This window comes from Eumetopias jubatus, unplaced genomic scaffold (genome assembly GCF_037043125.1).
Source record: "Eumetopias jubatus isolate StellerSeaLion01/CBP00866 unplaced genomic scaffold, mEumJub1_p1.0 scaffold_1, whole genome shotgun sequence".
NCBI classification, from domain to species: Eukaryota; Metazoa; Chordata; class Mammalia; order Carnivora; family Otariidae; genus Eumetopias; species Eumetopias jubatus.
Window position 1 is genome coordinate 57,478,850 of NW_028274807.1, and position 21,251 is coordinate 57,500,100.

Genomic DNA, 21,251 nt, shown 5'->3' on the forward strand with positions numbered 1-21,251 from the left:
GTACATCTGGTTGACCTAGCGGGCCAGAGTGATGCTGGGTTTGAAGAACATACCCATCTGGGACACTGTTCTGTGAGTCCTCATACCCGAAATCATGAAATACATGGTGCAGAGTGGAGCACCAGGAGAATTAAGTTGAAAACAGTAATTCTAGATCTTAGCCCTCTGACTTGACCTCCTTTTCATAGAAACCAAAAAGCCTTTCTCAAATTGTTAGTTTGAATCATTTTTCCAGTTTGGTTTTGTTTTCTCTTGTGTTTACGGGATGGATTTTTTTTTTTTTTTAATGTTACACCTTTTTAAAACGTCTGGGGAGGGGCAAAGAATAGCAAATTAAAATACCTTCTAACTGATCCAGGTTGTTCCCAGAGTGGAATTTTAACAAGAGGCTACATTTGAAAGATCCTGCCCATGATTTGTGACTTCCCGATTAAAGTACAAGAAAACAGAATAATGAGATTGTCGATTTCATTTCTTTGTCTTATTCTTTCATTTCATACGGACACATACATACTTTTTCTTTCTCCTATAAAGCAAAGATCACCTGTCTGTTCTGGATTTATGTTTCCTTCCACCCTTTCTCCTCATCCTATCACTCAACCTCCATCAGCCCCTTGGCCCGAAGTCCTGGCTCCGTCTGTTGATCCTTTCCTTTTAAATGACACACCTCCTCCTCTACCAGCTAAGAAATACAGAAGGCAGCAGCAACAGCAGGAGCAACAGGTAACGAGGCACTGGTGTTCAGAGTCTGAGACTTTGACCTTGACAGCAGTCACTGACGTGGAATCTTTCCTTCCACTTTTCCAAAGGCATTTTTTCAAAAAGACGTGCATATTCCTTTGCTGGGTTTTCCTTTATTTGGTTGGTTTTTGTTCTTACGTCTTTTAAGGACCTTTAGTATTTTTTAAGGGTGTTGGGATTGTTCTAAACTTTGACCCCCTGACTGTCCTCTCCTGACTTTTGATATATTGGAGCTGGGTACGTGTCATACCCTCATTCTTCAGTTCCCATTCAACCAAAATAGTGTAACTTGTCTCAGGTAGTTTTGCCAAATGATAATAATTATTTCCATTAAATCCATGCTATAAAAAGTTGCTGTGTCAACACAAAATATTTTTCTTACACACTACTGAAATCCTAATAATGGACATCATGCCCCTGCTATGGGTCAAAATTTGCTAAACATTTTACAAATACATATCTCATTTCTTCCTTCTAACAAGCCTGGAAAATAAGAATTAACTCCTTTTTGACATTTAGGGAACAGAGGCTTTTTAGCAGAGGTAAATAGCTTGTCCAAGGTCACACCACAAATACTGCATTTGATGCATAGAAGTTTTTACCAATCACGTATTTTAAATAAACAATTCATTATTACGAATGTCACCCTTCTTTTAGTACATCTAGTGCATAATCATGCTTGAGTATTCAAAAAGTCTCCTTTGAGGGTTCCTTGCAACTATAATCAGATTTCTCTATGAATTTGGCCCCAGAAGATGCTAAGGAATCATAGTCACTAGATCCCCAAATTAGATGGGCCCTGGTTTGCTGGGCCCAGCCATTATATTTCTTGAAGTTATCTCTACTGCCTTTTACCTCTTGTTAGGACTGTATCTCCTCGCTACTTTTAGGTTAATAAATATTAACTAGTATAAGTAGATAATTATAAAGTTAAAATGCAGATATATTTCATGACTGGCATGTTTAAAGATTGATCATGAACTTGGTCACTCAAATTTGCATTAATGTTTATATATTTCAACAACCTGAGCTTAGTATAAAAATGATCAAACCCTAAGAACCTTTAATTAGGAAATAACTTTACTACTCAAGACCTTCTAGGGGGAGGCTAAGAAAAATTTGGAAAAATTTCAAGTTGGCAAAAATTTTGCCTTAGGAATCTGAAAAAAAAAAGAAAGAAAGACATGGTCAGCAGGAGGAGTTTTAAATACGAGGGATTAGTGTAGGGGTTTCTTGGCTAAGATTTTTTTTTTTTTAAATGAAAGAACAACCTAGAAGGATGCCTTATATGGAAACATTATATGGATTTGAAGTGTTTATATGTAAGTAAACTATTATTCCGACTTGAAAACAACTTCCCTGTTTACTCGCTCTTTCTCTCCATCTTCTCCCTTCTCCCTTCCCTGTTCTCCTCACACTGGGATCTGTGCCATCACACAGAACTGTCCAGACAGACAAGGGGAGAAACTGCTTACTTGCTTTGTCCACTGGCTGTTCCGCCATCCACATGGCAACCATCATAATAATTTGTAAGTTGTCCTGAGGCCCCAAGGCTGCAGGCACTAACCAGGAAAGTGAAAGGTGGATTTTTTTTTAAGTTTCTCATTTCAGTAATAAATTCTTCCAGTGTCTATGTATCTTACCAAATGCTAGCCTTAGTCTGTTAGTGAACACAAGTATAAGTTGAATTTTTTTTTAATTCTGTGTTAAAATTCCCAAACTTCTTTGTAAATGCATACTTCTTGATTCCTTCAGTGACCTGTTTCAATTAGTCAAGTTTTGCTATTCTGCTTTACATTTGCATTTAAAGCATTTTAGAAGTCTGGAAGAAAGGAAAAAACAGCATAAAGAAGGCCTCTATCTGAGTGACACTTTGCCTCGAAAGAAAACCACACCTTCCATATCCCCACATTTCAGCAGTGCTACTATGGGGAGAAGCACCGCCCCAAAGGTAGGACGTGGGGTGAACCATGGGCTTTGCGTTCAGTGAGTCTTCTCGTCCTAATGCAGGCCAAAGTGCAAAGGCTCTTATAGAAAATGCTGAATAATAAACCATGAAGTTTGCTTGTTGGGCAGACATAAAACCATATTGCATTTTCTATCCTATTCAGAAGACGTTGGGAATTGTACACTCTGGGACCGACGAACCTGGTCCTGGGTATTTTCTACCATCACCACATTAAGTGGTGGATAGCGTTCACTTACTTGACAGATTCCCACGACCACCTCCCAGATCTGGAAACCAGAGGATATAAACTCTGGATCCCAGGAACAATAGCAACAAATATTTACTGATAGTCATTTTTATGAGCCTGACCCTGGACTAAGCCCTTTTATGTGGATTGTCTCATTTTAAAATCTGGCAACACTATTCAGCAAAAGTTCTCTGTATTATTCGCCTTGTACGTACGGACAAACTGAGGTGTAAAGAGGCTAAGCGACTAGCCCAAGCACCCTCATCTGGTTAGCAGTGAAGCTGGACGATGAACCCATATGGTGTGACACTTGGGTCCTCACTCATGTTTCGTGACGTGTCGGGGGTGGGGGGTAGTCACTGCAGAAAGAGGGGGAGAGGCAGATGAGAAGGAGGTTCTGAGTGGGCCAGGCTTTGGGGCCCTTCCCTTGCCCTCAATCAGAGTAACTTTGTTTTAATCTATCTCATAAACTGGTGTTCCAAATATATTTTACACTAAAGATTTTCTATTTTAAAAGAGTGCTAACCCCCCGGGGGATAGTGACTAGGTTTCTCCAGTGTTCAGGGGGAGAGGGGCATTGGTACACTTCTAGCAAGTAGAGCTCTTCTCTTCCTTGTGCATGATGCGCATGCATTCTTGTCCCTGCATCTGCCCTCGGCTCCTTACGCATGAAGAACTTTGAGTGGTTCTCTAAGGTGCTTTGGGACAGCGTTTCCCCATCTGTCTTCATTTTTGGAACTGCTGCCACTGGAGAGAGCACGGTGACGTTGCGCCTGCTGTGGGGCTCCTGGGAAGGGTCCGTGAGTGGCCTTTGCCACTTAGCGTGAATTACGGGATGCCTTCGTTCCTCCTTCCTACCTTCCCTGGGCTTACCCTGGAGCTATGGCAACGGGGATGTGGCCCTGTCCAGGAGGACCATTTGGCCTGCAGTTTGCCTGAAGTATTTCCTCCCGGTTCGCACAGGTTCACCTGCCCCTGGGACAGAGCAGTAGCTGTGGCAGTGTCCTCCCTCACTCGCTGGCAGCCATGACCAAAGACTCAGACTCTCGGAGGGTGCTCAGAGGTAGGTGCCTTTTAAATCACACATCATGGGGTGCCTGGGTGGCTCAGTCGTTAAGCGTCTGCCTTCGGCTCAGGTCATGATCCCGGGGATCCTAGGATCGAGCTCCGCGTCAGGCTCCCTGCTCCGTGGGAAGCCTGCTTCTCCCTCTCCCGCTCCCCCCGCTTGTGTTCCCTCTCTCGCTGTGTCTCTCTCTGTCAAATGAAAAAAATCTTTAAAAATTAAAAATTAAAAAAAATAATAAATCACACATCATGTCTGTAGTTAAGCATGAGAATTTCTCCAGGAGAGGGAGCAAGAACAGGGGTGGGGATCATTAGGAAACAACCAGGAACCTCAGTTTTATTCCTAAGACGTCTCTCTCAAGGAGTTTTCTATCTCCTTGTTGTTCTAAGGTAAGTTTTTCTATTCTACATACGGCTGTCACCTTTTAAACATACCCACTGCGCTTCCTAATTCAACAGAATTCCCAAACCAGGAAGGCCCCTCAAGAATGACTAACCTTCCCATTGGGTAGAAAGAAAAGAGAGACCACAGAGATCCGGAGAGGTCACCAGGGTACTTAACGAAGCCACTTACCTCGTCTCTGGCTGAATGACTACTCTCTTGAAACATATGCTAAAGAGTCATTGAGCTAACACGCAAGTGGCCCAGGACAGCATTCCCTTAGGGCTTTTCATGTGGTCTGAGCTTTTTTTCTATGTGGTTGCTGGGTTTCAGGTAGACTTGGATTCTCAGCATCTTTCATTTCTTTTTTTTTTTTTTTTAATAGTACATTGCATTTATAACGGGATCGAATAGTCTTTGTGGGGCTGGGAGAAATTACTATAATGCAGTTCCAGAGATGAGCTTCTCGTTGAGAGGATTAGAGTTGTGTCGAAGCAGTCATTTAGGTCAATAGTTTCTATGGGCCCTAACTTTTGAGCAGGCACGGTGCTAGAGACCAAGAATGCAAATGAATGACACAGTCCTCACCCCTGACACGCTTACACTCTAGTGATGAAGAAAGACACATAATAGATGATTTAAGGGACGCCTGAGTGGCTCAGTCCGTTAAATGTCTGCCTTCAGCTCAGGTCATGATCCCAGGATCGTGAGATTGATCAGGCTCCCTGCTCAGCGGGAAGCCTGCTTCTCCCTCTCCCTCTGCCCCTCCCCCTCCCCCCGCCCCCGCCCCCTGCTTGTGCTAGCTCTCTTTCTCTCGCTCTATCTCAAATAAATAAATAAAATCTTTAAAAAAAGATTATTTAAATGAAATGTGATACATGCCATGATGGGGGAATGCCCAGGATATAGAGGGGAATGCCGACGGAGTGGTGGGCATTTGGGCTCTAAATGCATCCATGCATTGGTGTAATTGAAACCCTTCCCTCTAGCCAGGCTAGAATTCAGTTCTGACTGCTCAGCCCTCTGCCAGTGGTACCAAGGGATAAAAACTGGTTTCTCGCCAAAAGAAAAAAAAGAAAGAAAGAAAGAAAGAAATATATATATATATACACACACATACACACACACATATATATATATGAATTTTGGTATATATAAAATGTGTATATGTGTGTATGTGGATATATATATATATATATCACTTGAATGAGGTTTTTGAATCATTACCAGAGATGATTTAAGAGTTCATAGAGGCTGTAGTATTCATAAGAGAGGTTTATAATGCATGGGAGGTTTACAATGTTCACATGTGAATCAAATACAGTGGATTGAACTTCGCTTTTATTTCTTTTCTATAATTTCTTAAGTTAAAATATCTCTTATGATTTATAAATAATGAACATAAATGAATCTTGATGTTTGGGCTCTCATTTATCATTATTCACTTGTGGGTCAAGTCTATTTTCTGTTAAAGCATTTTTCTGTGATATTTACAGACTTTTTAAATGGGTTTCTCCCACTGGCTGAACACATCAGAGCTTGGATTGGCCTCAACACCACATTTTATGTCAAAAGTATTTTCTTAAAGAGTAAGAAAAACCAGACCTTTATACTAACTGGAGAGATTTGCGAATTCAAGAGCTATTAACATTATCATGGAAGAGGATTCTTACAAGAATTCTGGTGAAACCGAAGGATGTTTGATCTTTATTTTTCTATGGGAATCTCCATGCTAGGTTCATAGAGGAAATGTGAGCCAACTCTGTTAGGTCCTAGTAGGGATGTACTCTGCAAAATCCATGGACTTAGAGCTATCTTTCTGCTCTGGTCCTTCACCCAGGTACTTCACTTCTGTATATCTGGGAAAACTGTGGCTGCATTCTTTCTTGCTGCAGCTCTCAGGTGGGGTTCTTCTTAAACAGTTCCATGTGGTGCTGATGAGGCACCTCCTGAGGAAATCGAGAACCATCCTGTGTGTGTTGGTCCAAGCAGAGGTGATGTGTCTTGTGAAGCCAGAGGGGGAGAGGCCAGGGCCTGCAATTCTCAGAGCCATAATAGACTGGAAAATTGGCAGGATTTTCTCCTAAGCCCATACAGGTGGCCCACAAAGACCAGGAGGAATGAAGCATTATTGCACTTAGAATTGTTTCGCTAACACGGTACTGGCGTCACTAAAATGGCAAACGCAAGTAAAATTCCATGGTTTTGAGAAAATTGGACCCAACACATTTTCATTGACTCAAATGTAATAGATCTTATCATTTTGGGGGGAGTTACACAATTAACTTAAATGAACTGTTTTTTTTTGCTGCTTGTTCACAATGGATACATCAAGGACAATGGTGTAAGTATAAGCCTTCCTTCCATCAGCACTGTTTTCATAGAACTGACAACATGAATCATGCCAACAAAGATCTTTGAGAGCAGAGTTTAAAGCAGAGAGCCCAGGAACCCAGCTCTTAAAGTTGTAATGGTTATTGGCTTTTGTACAACTTGTGAACTGTTCCTTTGTAAGCTCTAGATGAATGAAATCTTTGTCCTTTTGTCTTCTGTTAAATGCAGGAAAGTCCAAGAAAGGTATGACAACCTCCTCGTGTGGTGTTTTTGTTTTCAGCAAATAGTGTAAGGTCACTGTTAAGTGATCTTTAAGAAATGAATCGGATTTGAAACTGTAAAATAGTGGATTTTTAGCCTAAGGATCACTCCTTTTACACAATAGAGAAAAATTGTTGCAGGTTTGCTAGAAACACAATCCTGAGTGCAGCTGCTGTTCATTCACAGGCAGCTGTAGGAACCCCTTTGTTGTTGTTTTTATTACAAGGTCAGACCCTGCAGGAAACCAGAGTGCTGGGCAAGCATTGTTTTGCAAGACTCAGAATCTAGATAAACATAAGAGTGGGCATGGTCATGTATATAGGCTTAGTGTAAAACAGGAGGTTTCTGCTTTCTAAAGGCCAGGTATAAATAAGGCTGGCTAAAGGGGAGGAGGGAAGGATTTAGGATGCTCCTACTTATTTATTCTAGTTAAGCCTATTTTAGAAGACAGACCTCGTGCAGAGTGAAGACCAGTTTGCATGACTGGCTTGAATAAATAAGATGCTTATTACTGGGGCCGGGTGGCAGAGATGCAGGGTGTCAGAGGACACACTGGTTATAAAGTTTGAGGGGACTGTGCTTTGAATAATTGAATGGCATTTTATAAACCCTAGCTCTTAAAACTATCTGTTGCTGTCTGCTTGGGAAAAAGAACTGTTTTATTGCTATGATCTCCTTTTTATTCTCCCTGTTTTCTGGCTGGCGAATATGTGTGAAAGATGTTTCTTTCCAAATATTGTTGACTAACTGTCTGCATGTATCATAAGCTTATTATTATTTTTTAACTTCTCAAATTCCTCTCTATAAACTCAGATGCAATCTAGAAATGTGAACATCCATCTCGCCTTGTTAATCTGGCGATGTGACTAACACTGTCTATGATGGCATATTTTTCTGGTCTCCTGTCATCCTTTTTGATCTTGTCTCTTTCTCCCTTTCTCCATCATTCCCTTCCTTCATTCGTGACTCCTCCTGTACCTTCACCTTCGGCTGTGGACTATGGTTAGGAAGGATGAATTTCTCAGCAGGTGAGCTATGGTATGCTAACTTGTCAGAAAGACTGTTACTTTTAGCCTCTTAAACCCAGATTATAGTTTTAAGTCATCTCATTTTCTATATTAAGCCCAGTTAACCATTTCAAGTATACAACACGGGGCACCTGGGTGGCTCGGTCGGTTAAGCGTCCGACTCTTGATGTCGGCTCAGGTCATGATCCCAGGGTTGTGGGATCGAGCCCTGTGTTGGGCTTGCACTGGGCTTGGAGTCTGCTTAGATTCTCTCCCTCTCCCTCTGCCCCACCCCTTCGCCCTCTCTTAAAATAAATAAATAAATAGATAGATAGATAGATAGATAAATAAATAAAGGAGGGAAACAAAACACATTTGGAAGATATTGGGAAAACTGTATATCCCACAATGGCACAATGGTTAAGTCACAAAGGAGTTTTCAGGTGTAACTAGCCAGAATTCATAGATAGGCATGAATAAGAATAAGAAATGGGCCTTGCTCATCCACTCTACTGGCTCTCATGGCCAGTGATGAGAGCTGAGTTAGTTTGGGTTCCTTGCATGTGCTCTGCTGATTGGCGAGCCTCAGATACTGTCAGTTCTCACTTTACAAACCTTATAACTTCCCCTCCAACGGCTATCTCTGCCTGGATAGAAAGGCTGTAGAGCATTTACAAGGCCCTCTTTGCTTTCTGGTTGCTGTCCCACTGCTGGATGTTATTCTTGCTACATAATTTAAAATCAACAACAAAAAAACGAGTAGTCTCAGGGATTGGGAAAGTCTCGTTTTTCCCAGTGCACTTACTTTGCCTCACCCAGACAGTAGATGCATTCCACTTCCTTATTTAGCCATTGCTGAAACTGGAATTTATAGATGAGAAAAGGAACTGATTCTGTGGCTCTTTAGGCCATGACATCCCCATATTAAATAAATGGGGATCCCGTGGTGGTCAGGACACCTGCATCCCCCTCCCCGGGATAGCTGGCACCTGTTCCGGGGTTACCTAGCTGCACGAGCAGTTCTTCCTGGACCTCCTACAGGGTACCCTCCTCGTTTGGTCCTGCTGCTCTGCTGGGGTGTTTCCTCCATCAGAAGTCTCTATACCTTTGGACAGGCAGGCCACAGCCTGAGTCCCAGAACCAGCTCTTTGGAATCACACGGATACAATTCCAGAACCACAGGGAAGGGGTCCAGGCCTTTATTTGTGATTGCAGAGATAATTTAATTTTTTGAAGTTGTTCAGGAGGGCGGAGGCTAAGCCAGGTGGCCACTGAGTTCACTGTGATTAGTAAAGGGTTGCCAGTTGGGAGAAATGAGCCTCTCCATGAGGTAGAATATTTCCACTCACCCTAGATCCACAGGAAACAAAAATCCTGCGCCGGGAAATATATGCTCATTAGCAGCAGGCTCTGTCACTTAAATTGCCGTGAAAATCTAAGGTACTCACTCATCCTACTGCCAGAGTGGTGGAAGTTTCTCTCAGACATAGAGCCAAACTCCGATGAATAATGGGGTGACCTGGGGGATTTATGTTCACAGTCCTTAGGACATAGTCACACCGCTGGCCCTTGCACCCACATCTGAAATTTTTGAGTCATTTTAGTGTCCTGTCTACTTCACGTGAAGGCTGTAAGCTCATTTTCTTATTCTGCGATACTTTTGGGGGGAAAAAATCGTGGAAGATCTGAGGATTAGGACCCACCGTCCTTTCTGCTTTTCCAAGAAGGTGTTAGTGGCGTTATAGGGATTCGCCTTTCCTCATGTCAGTGCCAAGGAGATAATTCTTGTATGTTTTAAATTACATGGCTCTTTTAGGGATTTGGTTTTCATACTAACACTAGGAAGTGTCTTCCACGTAGTTGGTGCCAGTGTGGAAGATTTCTTTGCCAATAAGGCTTTTTTGAAAGCATGAGGAAAGATTCATGTGTGACTTTTTCAAATTTCTGGTATTGTTTTTTTTTCTTTTGGCCCCCTCCTTTTCATAATAACTGGAAACGATTTAAAAGGAGCAATTAGTAATTCCAGAAGTTCATGTATCAAAGGTAAATATTTGAGTAATGATTTTTTTTTTAAAGGCACAAGCTCCACGCTTATGAATGTACTGGCTTCACTTAATGCTCTCTGCGTTAATCACTACGATTAATGGCCTTCTATCAAAAGTGTCGTGGTGTGCTCTTCTGTGTTGCATCTTCCCTTAGCTAAGTGATATGTGGCTCTTATGTGTGTATTTGTAATTTATAATTACAGCTTATATTAAGAAAACTGATTTCCCCAGAAATGCCCTCATCTGAACTAACGTATTTGCACTTTGATATTTAAAACGACTCCAAATAGTTTGGCATGCAAACTCCCCATGGAACTAAAATCATTTTGCAGAAACTTTTGGTGTCCGATGCTTTGTTAAAGCCTCATGGAGACTATGGACTCTGAGAAACAAACTGAGGGTTTTAGAGGGGAGGGGCGTGGGGGGATGGGTTAGCCCGGTGATGGGTATTAAGGAGGGCACGTACTGCATGGAGCACTGGGTGTTATACACAAACAATGGATCGTGGATCACCACATCAAAAACTAATGATGTATTGTATGGTGACTAACATAACATAATAAAATTTTAAAAATTTTTTAAAAAGCCTCGCGGATGTGGCTTCTGCGTTTGAATGGGAATGCCCAGCTGACAGCTGAGGAAGCTATTTGGAATCGCTGCCCCCCTTTCACCCTCTGGCTGCTTTTTTGACCATTTCATTACCAATTAAAAGCCTCATCAAAGATAGGGATAGCGCAAGGAAAGAGGCGAAATTCAAATGGTCCAATCGTAAACTCTCAGTGGATCTGGTAGTGAATTTGATGAGGGAGAAAGGGATGGCGACCTACGGCTGCCTGGAGAAACGTCCTTTTAACGAGTTGAGGAACTGGTTTATCAGTACGATTCCTGCTTCCTGCGTGTGTGGCAAATAGAGAATTGAAAGGAAGAATAATTCGATTTGCATTGCCCCAAATCAGCCACCCGCAAGCAAGCCGTAGCAACAACACAAAGTAAAGCCCATGACCTAAGAGGCCAGCTGACCAAGTCCCAGGGTAAGGAAAAAGCCTCTTATCAATGGCACTTTTGCTGCGATTCATGTGAGTTCTGCATTTTCATATGGTTGTCTACCACCAACTAGCTGAGGGCTGACAGCTAAGGTGGAAAAAGAAGAGAGCTCTGTATATGATAATTAAGAGGTCTGTGTGCCCATTGGGAGGATTGTTGACTGTGAATGTTTTAAATAACTGGCGGGCAAGGAAAATTGAAGAAAAGAAGAATGAGAAAAATGTGCAGCTTGGATTTTTACCAGATTTAAAGTGTTAGTGATACTATGAGTGAGATATGAGATACGAGATTCTTAAATCCTGCCCCTAGGTGGTCCACCTGCTGTTTTACGACCAGATCGAGTATTCCTTAAATACTGTTGAAGAAGTGACTGCCTAAGACGCAGCTGTTGCTTGCCACCAGGAGTCATCTTGCTTCACTTGAACCCAGCTATTTTTAGAAGATACAGGGCCTTTAATTGTGTTTGTTTTGTTTTGGTTTTGCCTGTTTTGTTTTTGTGTGTGCTGATGTATTCTCAGTTGCGCTGCAATGTGGGAATGGCAAAGGAAGACGTGAGACGATCCACTGAGTGAAAGGATCATTCCTAAAACCACTTCTTTGAAGCTCTTGCTTGCACGGAGCATGATGCTGTGTCTTTGATCTTCTTGGCTTTAAAACAAATTAGACCAAGGTCCAAGTTTCATAGGCAGATGTTTCGGGTTGCTGGTTTGAGTCTCAGAAGATCTAAGACTAGAAAATGAGGCATACTAACATATTTATGGCTCTTTCCTTAGGGTATAATCACCAACAGATGAGTGAAGGACAAAGGCAGAAATCTTCTGAATTTTACAACCGCACAGCATCTGAATCAAATGTCTACTTGAACAGTTTCCACTACCCCGATCACAGCTATAAGGACCAGGCCTTTGATACGTTGAGCCTAGACAGCTCTGATAGCATGGAGACCAGCATCTCCGCCTGCTCACCCGACAATATCTCTAGGTAAGATGTATTCACGGTTAAGGTTTCCAGTGTAGAAAAGCACCTGCCGATTTCAAAAAGTAAAGTCATCAGTTTGGAGGGATGTATATGGACAAGCCCAAATTTCTGAAACATAAACAGTCTACAGTGCAGAAGAGGGTTGAGTGTCATGGCAGCCTTTGAAAGTAATTTCTTTGTATCTTGTGTGACTTCGCCAGTCAGACATCATATAATCCGTTTTTCTCCTCTACTCTTCTTTCTTTACATTTGAATTCACGTGTATGCTGTGCTTCAAAAGTCATTTGCCTCTGTTGGTTGACTGCAAGCCTCATTAGGGCGCCTTTTGATTGAATAAAGAAATCATTTCCGACAAGGCAGTAAGAACTTTGAAGGATTTCTTACACTTCTATTTCATTAAAAGCAAGGCTTTAGCTGTTCCACATATTAAAATTTTTGTAAGGATTTAACCATTCACATTCGTGTTCATACTTGGAGGCAAGCAAAGATGGTCTTACAGAATTACAGCTAAAGGCACATCTAAAATATAGATCTGGGGCGCCTGGGTGGCTCAGTTGGTTAAGCGACTGCCTTCGGCTCAGGTCATGATCCTGGAGTCCCGGAATCGAGTCCCGTATCAGGCTCCTTGCTCAGCAGGGAGTCTGCTTCTCCCTCTTACCCTCTTCCCTCTCGTGCTCTCTATCTCTCATTCTCTCTCTCTCAAATAAATAAATAAAATCTTTTAAAAAATAAAATAAAAATAAAATATAGATCTGGTCCTGGTACTCTGCCCCTTCAAAAACTACTTCCCTTTGAGTAGTCATGCCCTAGAGCCTGCATTCTGGACACATCCCAACTCCCCATTCACTCTCTCCTCCTGATACGCCTTACAGGGCTTCTTATTAATTGAGAGGGTGACGAATACGCAAATCTCTGTGCCTTTGACCATATTGGTCCCAGGCCTGGAATCAAGTAGTTTGTTCACTCATTCATTTATAGGCTCCTTCATTCCATAAATACTTATAGAGTGCTCTAGAGGCAACAGTGGGCTGGCACTGGCTCATACTAGCTGGCAAGTGCCAAATGTGCATATTTCCACCTACGTGTGATCAGTGATGTCATGTTGGTAGTTTGAAATTGGCCATGGTGGGAGTATATACTCCACATAAATCGACATTTGCTTCTATCAGGGTTTTTAATTCCCTCCAGAGAGCTGACTTACCAGCACAACTCTGTCTACAGTCAATTTATCCTTCCATTTGTGTGTTCACTCAATCTATACTTACTTACTGAGCACCGGTAGTATCTGGCATTGCAAATATCTTTACCATCTCCGTCCCCCTACTCCCATCTGAGCCTGGAGAAACTTTCCTCATCCTTCAGGCTTAAACTTAGGTTGGAAACTCATGAAAATTTCTCCTTCAGGGCCTTTTTCTTCTGTGTTTCCATTGCACTCGATTCTTTTTTCTATTATATCACTGATCACATGACAGTGTAAAATTTTTTCTTCAGTAATTAATTGGTGAATTCCTCAATGTCAAGGAGGATGGCTAATTATCTTTTGGTTTCTACACCCAGCAGAGATCTTAGCAAATAGTAGGTCTTCAGTAAGTGCTGGCTGAATAAATACCTCAGGATATAGTAAAATGGCCATATTTTGAATTTTGTTATTTTTTAAATTTTTGTTTGATCTATTTTAATTGGCTGAGAACCATTATGATTTCAACCTAAGAAACATCCAATATTCAGCAAATGTTAATTGAGCACTTGTGTGTCCCAAATACAAATGTCTAGTTGGATCATTGTCATCAACAGACTTCCCTCTATTGGACTGAAGCCACAGGCTGGAAGCAGGAATGCGTGTGCTCTTTGGGAGGCAATCATGCTCCTTGAAGCAGATCACAGAATGCTCTTGGTCCTGATTTACTTGCTAATCTGTGAAGTGGAAGGGTTGTTTCTTGCCTATAAGACAATGGTGAATTTTAAAACATTCTGATGGAAAATTACCATCCTATAAATATAATTTATTTCTTTACAAAGATTTGAATAATTTACTCTCTCCTTACCTACAATAAGAGAATGACAGCAAGAGAGGGAAAGTAATATCAGCAAAATGTACTTAGCTTTGGGTTATTTCATGTTTCATAAATGAAAAGAATATGAGACTCAACTGTAACCAGACATTATAGCCAGAAAATTTTAAGGGTGGGGGAAAAGGAGAAGAAGACAGGTGTTATATTCTGTGGTAAATAAAGTATACAGTGTATTTTCATTTCGGCATCAATGGGTGAAATATTAATATTACTGGATATATCCTATCAGAGAAGGAAACGAGTCTCTGGGGAAAAATACTAAAGCAACAGTAAGAATTGTATTGCTGCTTGTCACATGGGGATGACCTAAATTGAGTAAGTCATGTAATGTATGTAATGATAAAGAATAGGGCTTTTGGGGGCACCTAGGGAGCTTCGTCGGTTAAGTCTCCGACTCCTGGTTTTGGCTCAGATCATGATCTCCAGGTCATGAGATCGAGCCCCACATCAGCTCCGTGCTTGACGGGGGAGTCTGCTTGAGATTCTCTCTCTCCCTTGGTCCTGTCCCCCCTAAAAATAAATAAATCTTTAAAAAAAGAATAAAGCTTTTTGGGGGGCTGCCATTATTATTTCAGGTTAGAAGATTAGTGTTTCATGTTATGCAGTATTAAAAGATGCACTCGCTCACTTTTTAAAAAGTTTCACACGACTGTGTTGGGGGAGACCCTTGAGCGTGTGGAAGGAGTGGGCAGCGAACCGTCTGGCACTGAAGGTTCTCTGGTGATGTCTGCTGCCCTGTGCTTGTCCGAGCCGGGCCAGCAGGTGCCAGCAGCTGACGTGCTCAGAACAGAAAGCCTAGCATGTTGAGCAGTTATTCATAAATGACAGTAAACTGACTAATCAAATGTGGTGCTTCTGAATAACAAGACACAAACAAAAGTCAGCCACCCAGCAACTATGATAGCATGGTGACAGGAGGAATAGAAATGGGCATTAAGAGCGAGAACACAGATTCCCAGTGTGGGAGGGACACCCATGCTTCGATGGCACTTGGCACTCAGTCGTTATTTTGAAAACAGCAGACTGTTCTCCCCTCTTCCCAAATAATTGTGAACATTTTATACCAATATTTCTGTGGTGAACTCTTGATAGCTTGACCTCTTATTTATCTATTTTTTTAAGATTTTTATTTATTCATTTGAGAGAGAGAGAGCAAGGAAGGGGCAGAGGGAGAGGGTGAAAGAATCTCAAGCAGACTCCACACTGAGCTCTAAGCCCAACGTGGGGCTCGATCCCACAACCGTGAGATCATGACCTGAGCCAAAACCAAGAGTCAAACACTTAGCTGACTGAGCCACCCAGGCGGCCCTGTTTATCTATTTTAGAGCAGTCTTTAGTAAAATAAATACACTCCAAGCATTTGCCTGTCTTGGCATTTTTCCACTCCCTGCCTTGTCCATCCTCCAAAAGTTGAAAGTAAATATTCCTCCCTCCAGATGACCCCTCCCCACCTCTCATATGTAGTGGTGGTGAAGAGCAGGTGCGCAGAGCGGGCACAGGAAATTACTCAGAAAGGATCCACTTCGATTCTAATTACCAAGCATTACAAGTGCAGATCTGGACACTTAAGCACAGTGACAGGGCAAGACTGAATTTATTTTTATTTGTTCGCCCGGTTGCTTTTTCTTAAAATGGTTTCCAGAGGTAGAGAATGAGAATGATCCCAGTCAATACGCCGAATGAAGAAGACAGCGTCCCTGTGGGGCATTCTGGCAGGTAGTTAGGCATGAGCATGATCATTGTGTATCCTTAGTTCATGCAGACCTGACCCAGGGCACTAGCCATCACAGATAACCAATCACCATGATCAGAAATTACCAGTAGTATTTATATGAGTGTGCTGTCTGATCCTCTAAATGTCAAAAAGCACTGAAACCAAAGTAGAAGATACCTATAAAAGGCTTAGTATGTAAGGGAGAGAGAGGGAAACAAACATTTTGCTTCTGTACCACCATCTACTTTAAAAAATTCATACTACCCTAAGGTAAGCTTGTATCTACTATTATGATGGAAAATACTATGATAAACATTAGGCAAATAGGTAATAAGAAACTAATGTTTGGAATGTATATTATGACAACACATCCTTAATGAGAACTTTTTGAAGTCGGGTAGAAAGAGAAAGAAAGGACTAAAACATTTTCTCTTTGTGAGATTTTTTAAAGCTATGTATTAAAATACCCTGAAATGATATGTGTATTAAAGAGGTAATTCCATGCTGAAATTCTAGTGACAGAAACTTAGTCTTGTGGTTTATTATGTCACAAGAAGCCATTTGTAGAATTTTAGAATTACTCAGAGCTGTGGGTACATTGGCCCTTCGCTTTTTGTTGAGACATCATTTTTGTGTCCACCAGAAAGTTACTTGAGGCAGACCATATGTTTGCTTTTTCAGCATCATTACTTACACCCTAAACAAACAAAAAGCTAAGAAAACAGGCTTTGGGTCACAGAAAACGGCAGCTGAGAGTCAATTCTGCGTAAAACCTCTCTTCTGCTGAAATTACTGACTTGGCCTAGACCGTGTAGTGTTCGGCATACCGCCTACAATGATATGTTATTATCACAATTGCTATTACTAATTTACCAAGACCTGACCTTGTGCTCATACTTGGAGAAAATGTTGGGGGAACTTGATCCTTCATTATTCCTTAAATGCCAGCAGTGTGCATGTGGGGCGGGGAGCAAGACTGGGCACGGAGTTGAGGGCAATCTGTGGCTGAACTTGGGTCTAAGGGATGCTTTCATCTGAATTTCAGATGCTTCAGATTTCTTCATTTAGGCAAAGGTTTGTATTCTGCTTTTTACCCTAGATAGTCAACACTCAGTGTCTGCATTTTATTCTAGGGAGTTCTTTCGGAAGACATACAAAAACCCAAAGTGATGGGGGGTGGGGGGGGCAGCCAACCGTCAAAGGGACCAGGTGTATGAAACCATGTGAAAAACCATTAGGAAGGGTCGGAGGCTTGTTGTGTTCTTGTAATATTCAAGGAGCTACTGAACAGAGAAAGGCTAGACATTTCATGAGGAGTAATAATTTGCTGAAGCTGAAAAAATACTTGAGAAGATTAATTGAAAATAAATATTCTGGGATACTGGCTCTTCATTTTTTTAAAGATTTTATTTATTTATTTGAGAGAGAGGGAGAAGGGGCAGAAGTAGGGGCAGAGGGAGAGGGAGAAGCAGGGATCCCGGATGCGGGGCTCGATTCCAGGACGCTGGGATCACAACCCAGGCCAAAGGCAGCCGCTTAATGGCCTGAGCCACCCAGGCACCCCCTGGCTCCATTTAATGGCAATACTGGTGCACTGAGGGCCGTCTTGGAAAAGTTTTCTGTCTTTCAGGAGAATTTTGTTTTGCTCCAGTTAGTTTTGTTCTGTTTTGCTTTGCTTACTTATTTCTTGTATGCCATTGTTATTTGCTTTTCTTTTTTAACCTTTTTCTGTTTTTGCCTTTGCTTATGAAGTGAATATTCTAAAAAGCCCTAAAAACCTTAAATCTGCTATTTAGATTCCTTTACCCTTGATGGAAGTTTTGTTTTTCTTTATGAATATGTTTTTTACCAAAGTTGGTCAGATGCACAAAGAAATCTTCAGTTGACAAAATAGCAGAACATGACCAAGTAGGAAAAGTCACTAAAACTAGTCATCTTTATATCATTAATGGCCCAGTGACTCAGTATCACCAGCATCCTTACAGCAATCACATGCAAGATCAGAAATGTGTGCCTGCCTTTTGAAGAAGGTCAGAAGTTGGAGCAATGGAAAGAAACATGACTCTTCTTATAATTTGGATGTGCTTAAGAAAGCAAAGATGAGTATTGTGCTCTAGGGAATTCATTATCAAGCTTATCTTCAGGGACTTCAGACTGCTTTTGCATGGCAGGTGCTCAGCATTTCACTTGCTGACATCGACGTCTGCCATGGATGCCATGGTATGACAAGCGTAGACTTTTCCCTACATTCCCATTGCAGCAGCCTTTGCTTTTCAGGGTAGGTGCAACCCTGATGGGACAAAAAGGTAAAAATGACGGTGACAGAGTATCACAGAGCAGCGGGAGTTTGGCTAGTAAAAGTGGTTTATGTGTCAAGGAAATATTAAAATCAAAAATAGCAAAAGTGGGGCTATGGAGAACAAGTAGGTGTCCGTGGATACAAATTATTTTTTTAAACAAAATAACCAACATAGCTTTAAAAGTTTATAAAATATAGCTTAAAAAAGTAGGTGACTTTAGGTGCCTATAGATTATGAAGACACAAGGTGGTAAATGTTAACATGTATTTTCTATCAAATGTTTTCAGAAAAATTGAGTTCCTTTGGAGCAAAAGTTAAGATATTTATGGAAGTATTGCCAAATAAGCAAATTGAATATAACTGGCAGAAAATTAACTATAAATATTATAAAATAAATGGAAAACACTCTGAAAAATTCTAAAAAATGAACAGAAATATTTAAAGACAGATAACTATTTGAAAACTCTCCCCCAGGATGTGCCCAAATTACAGATATCTGAAAAACCATGTACTGAAAATATTTGTTTCTAACCAAGTTATTTCCAACCAGTTCATCCAGATAGGTTTTATGCAGCTCAAGGTCATACTTAGGCCAGTGAATAGAAGCTGTAGGAAGATAGATTTTGATTCAACTTAAGTATCAATATTCTAACAATGTTATCCAAACAATGAAGGAATGGATACAGTAAGTTTTCTGTAGCTAACAATGCTCAGGCACAAACTAAATGAAAAAGGAGTATGTTCTAGAAAGAACTGAAGGACAGATGGGGGTTAGACTATTGGTGAGTGCTTTTTTTTTTAATTGGTGAGTTTTTAAGACCTGAGACTTAGTGAAATCAAATTATTTATTTCCAAATCAATAGGAAACATAAGACATATATACCTGATGTCACAGACAACACTATCAATTATAAACACGATACTGTGCGATTATAGGGCCTGATGTTTGTCTTTGGCTTTCTCAGTTGAGCTGACAAAGTGTGCCACTTAACATCTATGACCTTGACTGTTCTCAATAAAGAGGAATTCCTGCAAAAATATTAAAGATTTTTTTCTTTAATTCTTCCTGATTGAAGAGAACAGAACTTACCCTTTTTTACCTCCCCCAGCAGTTCATGGAAATGAACTGTTCTCTCTTTATCAGGAGAACACACCTGGCTAAAAATTGGCCCAAAGTAACCCTACATAGTACAGAGATTAGGTAAGCTTCCAAGGAGACAACAGTTCTAAGGCTGTCCCTTTCCCGGATGGATGCACTTTGTAATAGGGCAGGAAATACTGATATTTTTTTTTTCTAAAAGACAATTTTTTAGAGCTGTTTTAGGTTCACAGCAAAATTGAAAGGAAGGTACAGAGAGTTTCCATATACCCCCTGTCCCCACACATGCACAGCCTCCCCCATTATCAACATCCCCCACCAAAGTGGCGCATTTGTTACAGTTGATGAACCCATATTGACACCCAAAGTCCATAGTTTACAATTGGGTTCATTTTTGATGTTGTGCATTCTATGGGTTTGGACAAATGTATAACTTCATATACCCATCATTATAGTGTCATACAGAGGATTTTCATTGCCCTGAAAATCCTCTGTGCTCTGCATATTCATCCTTCCCTCCCTCCCACTCCCCACTTCAAACTACTGGCCACCACTAATCTTTTTACTGTCTCTGTGGTTTTGCCTTTTCCAGAATGTCATCAAGTTGGAGTCATACAGTATTTAGCCTATTCAGATTGGCTTCTTATACTTAGTAATATGCATTTAAGCTTCCTTCATGTCTCTTCATGGCTTGATAGTTCATTTCTTTTTAGTGCTAAATAATATTCCATTGTCTGGAAGTACTACAGTTATTTCATTTACCTACTAAAGGATATCTTGGTTGCTTCCAAATTTTGGCCATTAGGAATAAAGCTGCTATAAAACTGCTGCTACTGATTTTAAGGTAAACCATATGTACTGTGTTACTGTGGTCATTTATCTCTGTAAAAGAATTTAGCCCTATGTTTGAAACATCCTACGTTTGAGTTGATCAACAATATAATTTGGGGGGGGCGCCTGGGTGGCTCAGTCGTTAAGCATCTGCCTTCAGCTCAGGTCATGATCCCAGGGTCCTGGGATCGAGCCCCGCCTCGGGCTTCCTGCTCGGCGGAGAGCCTGCTTCTCCCTCTCCCACACCCCCTGCTTGTGTTCCCTCTCTCGCTGTGTCTCTCTCTGTCAAATAAATAAATAAAATCTCTACGATATATATATATATATAATTTGGGGAGACTCTACTAAGAATTATCCTTTTCATTTTCATATGAATTCATTTTTATATGAATGTATCTGACATGAATCCCTACTGTGTGCCAGGCTATGGAACATACAGGAACAAAAGTGTCTCTGTCCCCAGGAGAGTCTAGAAAACAAACATATATTAAATGGCTATACAAGTCTACATGCACAGGAAATAGCATTGGTTCTCTATGGCTAGAACATCAGAGTAAAGAAGTTTTGACCTAGGTCATGCCTGGATGTAAGAGAAAAATAACATTTTTGGTTAGTGTTAAACATTTCCATGTTCTTTTCTTTCTCTTTTCGTTACTTACCCTAACTCTTCTTGCAGCATTTATTCCTTTTGGTTTTTTCCTTCTCCTATTTGCATGATGTCTTTCTCAAGATTCATTTCTTTTGAGGCTCTTGATTCCCTTCATGGGGGGGTTCCTCATCAGTATGGTAGATGAGTATTATTGACAAAACTAGCCACCATCCTTCTGTTGTACCTTTAAGAGAAAGTTGTTTTTTTTTTTAATTGGCATCATCGTGTAAGAAATAAAATGTCCAGGTGTGTATATATATATATATATTTTTTTTTTTTTTTAAGTAATCTCTACATACCATGTGGGGCTCAAACCTATGACCTGGAGATCAAGAGTCACATGCTCTTCTAACTGAGCCAGCCAGGCACCCCCTAAAATGTCCACATGTATAAAGGCACAGCAAAAAAGCAGCTGGGGACACATTTCCAAACCAAATAAAGTGACTTCAAACCATAGGTGTCATCTACATAGAACTTTGGTGATAGTCTTATTGGCCTGATATCTCTGAACAATTAAAGTAACAGGAAAGCCTC

General features: G+C 41.0%; 1 protein-coding gene across 5 annotated transcripts in view; it reads left to right on the forward strand.

The window, feature by feature from the left end:
• PHLDB2 (pleckstrin homology like domain family B member 2) overlaps positions 1–21,251 on the forward strand; it is a 114,129-nt gene that overhangs the window by 83,768 nt on the left and 9,110 nt on the right. For 2 of the 5 annotated variants that reach the window (XM_088026875.1, XM_088026864.1), the window contains exons 11-16: positions 535–723; positions 2,552–2,692; positions 3,900–3,999; positions 7,986–8,006; positions 9,993–10,028; positions 11,848–12,055. In XM_088026875.1, coding sequence (XP_087883001.1) covers positions 535–723; positions 2,552–2,692; positions 3,900–3,999; positions 7,986–8,006; positions 9,993–10,028; positions 11,848–12,055 — 695 coding nt within the window. Of the gene's footprint in view, positions 1–534; positions 724–2,551; positions 2,693–3,899; positions 4,000–6,945; positions 6,961–7,985; positions 8,007–9,992; positions 10,029–11,847; positions 12,056–21,251 lie in introns of all 5 variants that reach the window. The other 3 variants (XM_028110648.2, XM_028110649.2, XM_088026885.1) reach the window with 2 other exon arrangements.